A 5273-nucleotide genomic window follows, 5' to 3' on the forward strand; every position below is an offset into this window, starting at 1 on the left:
GTTCGATCAATTTCAGACTGCAGAAGTTGGTAAAAATCTTCAATTTTTTCATCTTTGGCATTAGTGGTTGGTGCATAAATTTGAGTAATAGTCATATTAACTGGTTTTCCTTGTAGGTGTATAGGTACTATCCTATCACTGACAGCGTTTATTTCAGGATAGATCTTAAAATGTTCTTTTTGACGATGAATGCAACACTGTTCCTCTTTAATTTGTCATTCCTGGTGTAGTAGACCATATGATTGTCTGATTCAAAATGGCCAATACCAGTCCATTTCAGCTCACTAATGCCTGCAATAGTATAAGAAACCAATAAACATTTAAGTAAATTGCTCTTGTCATAAGGTACTGCAACCACCTTTTATAATATAAGCTCTTCTCTCCCAGAAGATTGCACTCTAGGGGAGGCAAACTCTTTCCAAAGGAGGTGACCACCAAACTGGATCCTGAAGAATGAAGAGATACTAACCAGATGTATCAGGATACACATAGGTCCAGAAGGAAGTAGGAAACTGAAGGAAAGAAGACTATTGAGATATTCAAGGGCCATATCTCAAAGGTTCTTGTAGGTGGTGAAAAGAAACATTTCAAAGATATTAAGTCAGAGCACAACAATAGGATGACATTTGTGGAATAATTATTCCACACTGCTCCATATCACCAAAATCCACTTTTCCGTAGTCCCTTTGGGGGCATAGGCTCATCATATGCACTTACACTATCATTCAGACACAACCCTGTTCCTCGACTTCCACTATTTGCATGTAGTGTCTCCCATAGAAGGAGCATTTCAGGACATTTAAAAAACTAACAAGCTTCTGAGAACTTGTCTTCCCAAGATGATTGATAGCAAATGCTTTCTTTACTTAAAATATTGATGTCCTCTATTTATCTCTTAGGCTCTGGTAATCAGACAAAAAACATTCTCTTACCACCGGTTATGGAGTGAGTGATGTCTCCTAAAATATGTGTTGTAAATCCTAACCTCCATGTCTGTAGTTAACCCTGGTAGGGTAGAGATTAAGAGCTACAGCTGCTATCCAAAAGGTCAGCAGTTCAAATCCACCAGGCCCTCCTTGGAAACCCTATGGGGCAGTTCTACTCTGTCCTATAGGGTTGCTATGAGTAGGAATCAACTTGATGGCAACAGGTTATGCCTGTGGTCATAATCACATTTGGGAATGGGTTGTCTTTGTTATGTTAATCAGGAAGGATTAGTGTAGGGTGTATCTTGAGTCCACCTCTTTTGAAATATAAAAAGAGATTAAACAAGTAAGCAGAGAGACAGATGGAGTAAGATGCCAAGGCATATGGAGATCTCCAATGAACCAGGAAGAGAAGCTGAAGAGACAAGGATTTTCCTCCAGAGCTGACAGAGAGAGAAAGACTTCCCCTCGAGCCGGCCCTCTAAATTCAGACTTCTAGCTTCCTAAACTGTGATAAAATAAATTTCTGTTTATTAAAGCTATCTACTTGTTTTATTTCTGTTATAGCCGCACCAGATAACTAAGACACCACCTCACTGGATTGTGTTCCTCTTGTCTGATTTCAGCATTCATCTTAGCAGACCCCAGAAAAGCATGGGCAAGACTAACAATATATCCCTGGACACTGTGGTGACAGATTTCATTCTCCTGGATTTGTCTCTCCCCCCAAAGCTGAGGATCCTCCTCTTCCTGATCTTCGTCATCATTTACATCCTGACTCAACTGGGGAACCTGCTCATTCTGCTCACCGTGTGGGCTCACCCAAAGCTCCATGCACGCCCCATGTACATCCTTCTGGGCGTGCTCTCATTCCTGGACATGTGGCTCTCCTCAGTCATTGTCCCTCGTATTATTCTAAACTTCACTCCTGCCAGCAAGGCTATCCCATTTGGTGGCTGTACGGCTCAGCTATATGACTTTCACTTCCTGGGTAGCACCCAGTGCTTCCTCTACACTTTGATGGCCTAGGACAGGTACCTGGCAATATGCCAGCCCCTGAACTACCCTGTGCTCATGAATGGGAGATTATGCACTATCCTTGTGGCTGGAGCTTGGGTAGCTGACTCCATCCATGGGTCTATCCAGGCCACCCTGACCTTCCATCTGCCCTACTGTGGGCCCAACGAGGTGGATTACTTTTTCTGTGACATCCCAGCAGTGTTGAGACTGGCCTTTGCTGACACAACTATCAACCAGCTCGTGACCTTTGTGGACATTGGAGTAGTGGCCGCTAGCTGCTTTATGTTAATTCTGCTCTCCTATGCCAACAGAGTCCATGCCATCCTGAAGATACACACCGCCGATGGGCGGCGCAGGGCCTTCTCCACGTGTGGCTCCCACCTAACTGTGGTCACTGTCTACTATGTACCCTGTATTTTCATCTGCCTCAGGCCTGGCTCCAAGGGTCCCCTGGATGGAGCAGTGGTTGTGTTTTACGCTGTTGTCACTCCATTACTGAACCCCTTATCTATACTCTGAGGAACCAGGATGTGAAGTCTGCTCTGAAGAGGCTAACAGCAGGTCAAGGAGCTGCAAATGAAAATAAGTAACCAGAAGCTCAGGATCCACCTGTATCATCACTGCTCCCACCCTTTTCAGTTACCCCTGCATGTGGCAAAGGTTCAAATAAATCAATGTTGATTTAAACTGAATTGAAGGTAATTCTACTGGGAGGAAACTTCTGGTGCTATGTTCAATTAAATTGGCCAGAACTGTTTTACACTTTTCTGACTTGCCTCTCAGGAAAAAGCACATTCTACACTAATGTTTAACATGAAGAATGAATGTTCTACCTAGGAGGAAGAGAATTATTCCAGGAAAATTGGGGGGGAAACAATAATACTGCCATAATACTGTCCCATACTACTTCATCCATTTCCATTCATTAATTTAACTCCTAATTTTCCAGGCCTCCAGGCATTCAGAATTGCTTTGTTGGCCTCAAAACAAATCCATCCTCTCAAGAATTTAGTTTGTATCTCTGCATGGATGTTTGTATTTCCTTACAGCCCCTCACTTTACTCCATGCAGTAATTCCCCAACTTCTGTTCACTCCACCTTGGAAATACCTATCTGGCTTCCTAAATGGTCTTCTTGTCATTCTCATCCCCATTCATACTGCTATCAGAGTTTTCTTTCTGAACTAAATACTTCATTCCTCTCCTTACATATGTTCAATGGCTTTCCACTGCATATAGATAAACCCAGACTTCTTTGCTTGAAATTCAAAGTCTACCACAATCTGACCCCAACATACTTCATCACCCAAAACATTTCTGCCTCCTCTCTTCCCCCAAAAAGAAACAAAACCCGTTGCCATAAAGTTGATTCCAACTCAGCAACCCTATAGGACAGAGTAGAACTGCCACATAAGATTTCCAGGGAGTGGCTGGTGGATTCAAACTGCCGACCTTTTGGTTAGCAGCTGGGCTCTTAACTACTGTGCCACCAGATCTCCATTCTCCTCTTCCAGCCCCATTAATTTACCTGTCATTCCTTAAACATTTCCTATTATTTTCCTGCCCTTGAGCCTCTGTATAAGTTATTCGACTATCTTGACTATGCTTCCTTCTTCTACATATTGGTAAACTGATGTTTCATGCTTCCTTCAAGATGCAGGGAAAACCCCTATTCTTACTACACGTTTTCCCTGATTCACGCAATCAGAATTTATATCCTCCTCCCTGTATTCCTACAGTCCATTGAATTTTGTTTAATTACAATAAAACATCACTACTCTTATGGAATACAGAGTGAATTTTTTGGAGTACACCAGCTTACAGGTACTCAGGCAGCATCAATGCACAAAGGGGTGTCAGCTCAGGCCATGAAGTCAGATCAAGCTACAAACAACTTTAAAAAACCATGAACTGCACCAGTACATTGCCACATCCCACAAAGCACCTCCTCACACAAACCTGGGCCCATAAAATTCAATAATTTCCTTTCTGAAACCTATTTCACTGAAACTTTCTCCCTTTCCTCAATTTCTTCCTTTTCTTTCCTTTCCTTCTCTTGACCACTTTAAGAAGACTTCTATCAATACACCACTTTTGGTGAAGGACAGAACATCTAGAAAGAAACTCAATAAGGATAGGGAAGATCTAAATGCCACAATCAACTTGACCTCATAGACATATACAGAACACTGCACCCAACAGCAGCAAAGTATACATTCTTTTCCAACACACATGGAACATTCTGCAGAATAGACCACATGTTAGGCCACAGAGAAAGCCTTAACAAAATCCAAAACATTGAAATAATACAAGGCCTCTTTTATGATCATAATGCCATGAAAGTAGAAATCAGTAACAGAAATAGCAATGAAAAAAAATCAGACACGTGGAACCTGAACAATACTTTGCTTAAAAACTACTAGACTATAGAAGAAATCAAGGATAGAATAAAACATTCATAGACTCAAATGAGAATGAAAACACATCTTACCAAAATCTTTGGCACACAGTAAAAGCAGTGCTTAAAAGTCAATTTATAGCAATAAATGCACACATCCAAAAAGAGGAAAGGGCCAAAATCAAAACATTAACCCTACAACTCAAACAAATAGAAATAGAGCAGAAAAAGAAGCCCTTAGACACCAGAAGAAATGAAATAATAAAGATTATAGAAGAAATAAATGAAATAGAGAATAGAAAAACAATTGAAAGAGTCAACAAGACCAAAAGGTGGTTCTTTGAAAAGATCAACAAAATCGACAAACCACTTGCCAAACTGACAAAAGAAAAACAGGAGAGGAAGCAAATAACCTGAATAAGAAACAGGATAGATGTTATCACAACAGACCCAACCGAAATAAAAAGGATCATAACAGAATACTATGAAAAATTGTACTCCAACAAATTTGAAAACCTAGAGGAAATGGACAAATTTCTAGAAACACACTATGTACCTAAACTAACACAAACTTAGGTAGAAAAACTAAATAAATCCATAACAAAAGAAGAGATTGAAAAGGTAATTTAAAAAACTCCCAACAAAAAAAGTTCTGCCCCAGACAGCTTCACTGGAGAATTCTACCAAACTTTCAGAGAAGAGTTAACTCCAGGACTACAAAGGTATTTCAGAGAGCAGAAAAGGAAGGAATACTCCCGAACTCATTCTATGAAGCCAGCATAACCCTGATACCAAAACCAGGCAAAGGCACCACAAAAAAGAAAATTATAAACCAATATCCCTCATGAACATAGATGCAAAAATCCTCAACAAAATTCTAGCCAATAGAATTCAACAGCATATCAAAAAATAATACATCATGACCAAGTG

General features: G+C 40.5%; 1 protein-coding gene across 1 annotated transcript; it reads left to right on the top strand.

Annotated features, from left to right (window-relative positions):
• The first annotated feature begins 1580 nt into the window (after positions 1-1580).
• On the top strand, positions 1581-2536 carry LOC101341630 (olfactory receptor 10G2-like). The gene is given in 2 exon segments (XM_012559572.1): positions 1581-2448; positions 2451-2536. Coding segments are annotated over 2 exon segments (954 nt in total).
• Positions 2537-5273: the final 2737 nt, after the last annotated feature.

This window comes from Trichechus manatus, unplaced genomic scaffold (assembly GCF_000243295.1).
Source record: "Trichechus manatus latirostris isolate Lorelei unplaced genomic scaffold, TriManLat1.0 scaffold00273, whole genome shotgun sequence".
NCBI classification, from domain to species: domain Eukaryota; kingdom Metazoa; phylum Chordata; class Mammalia; order Sirenia; family Trichechidae; genus Trichechus; species Trichechus manatus.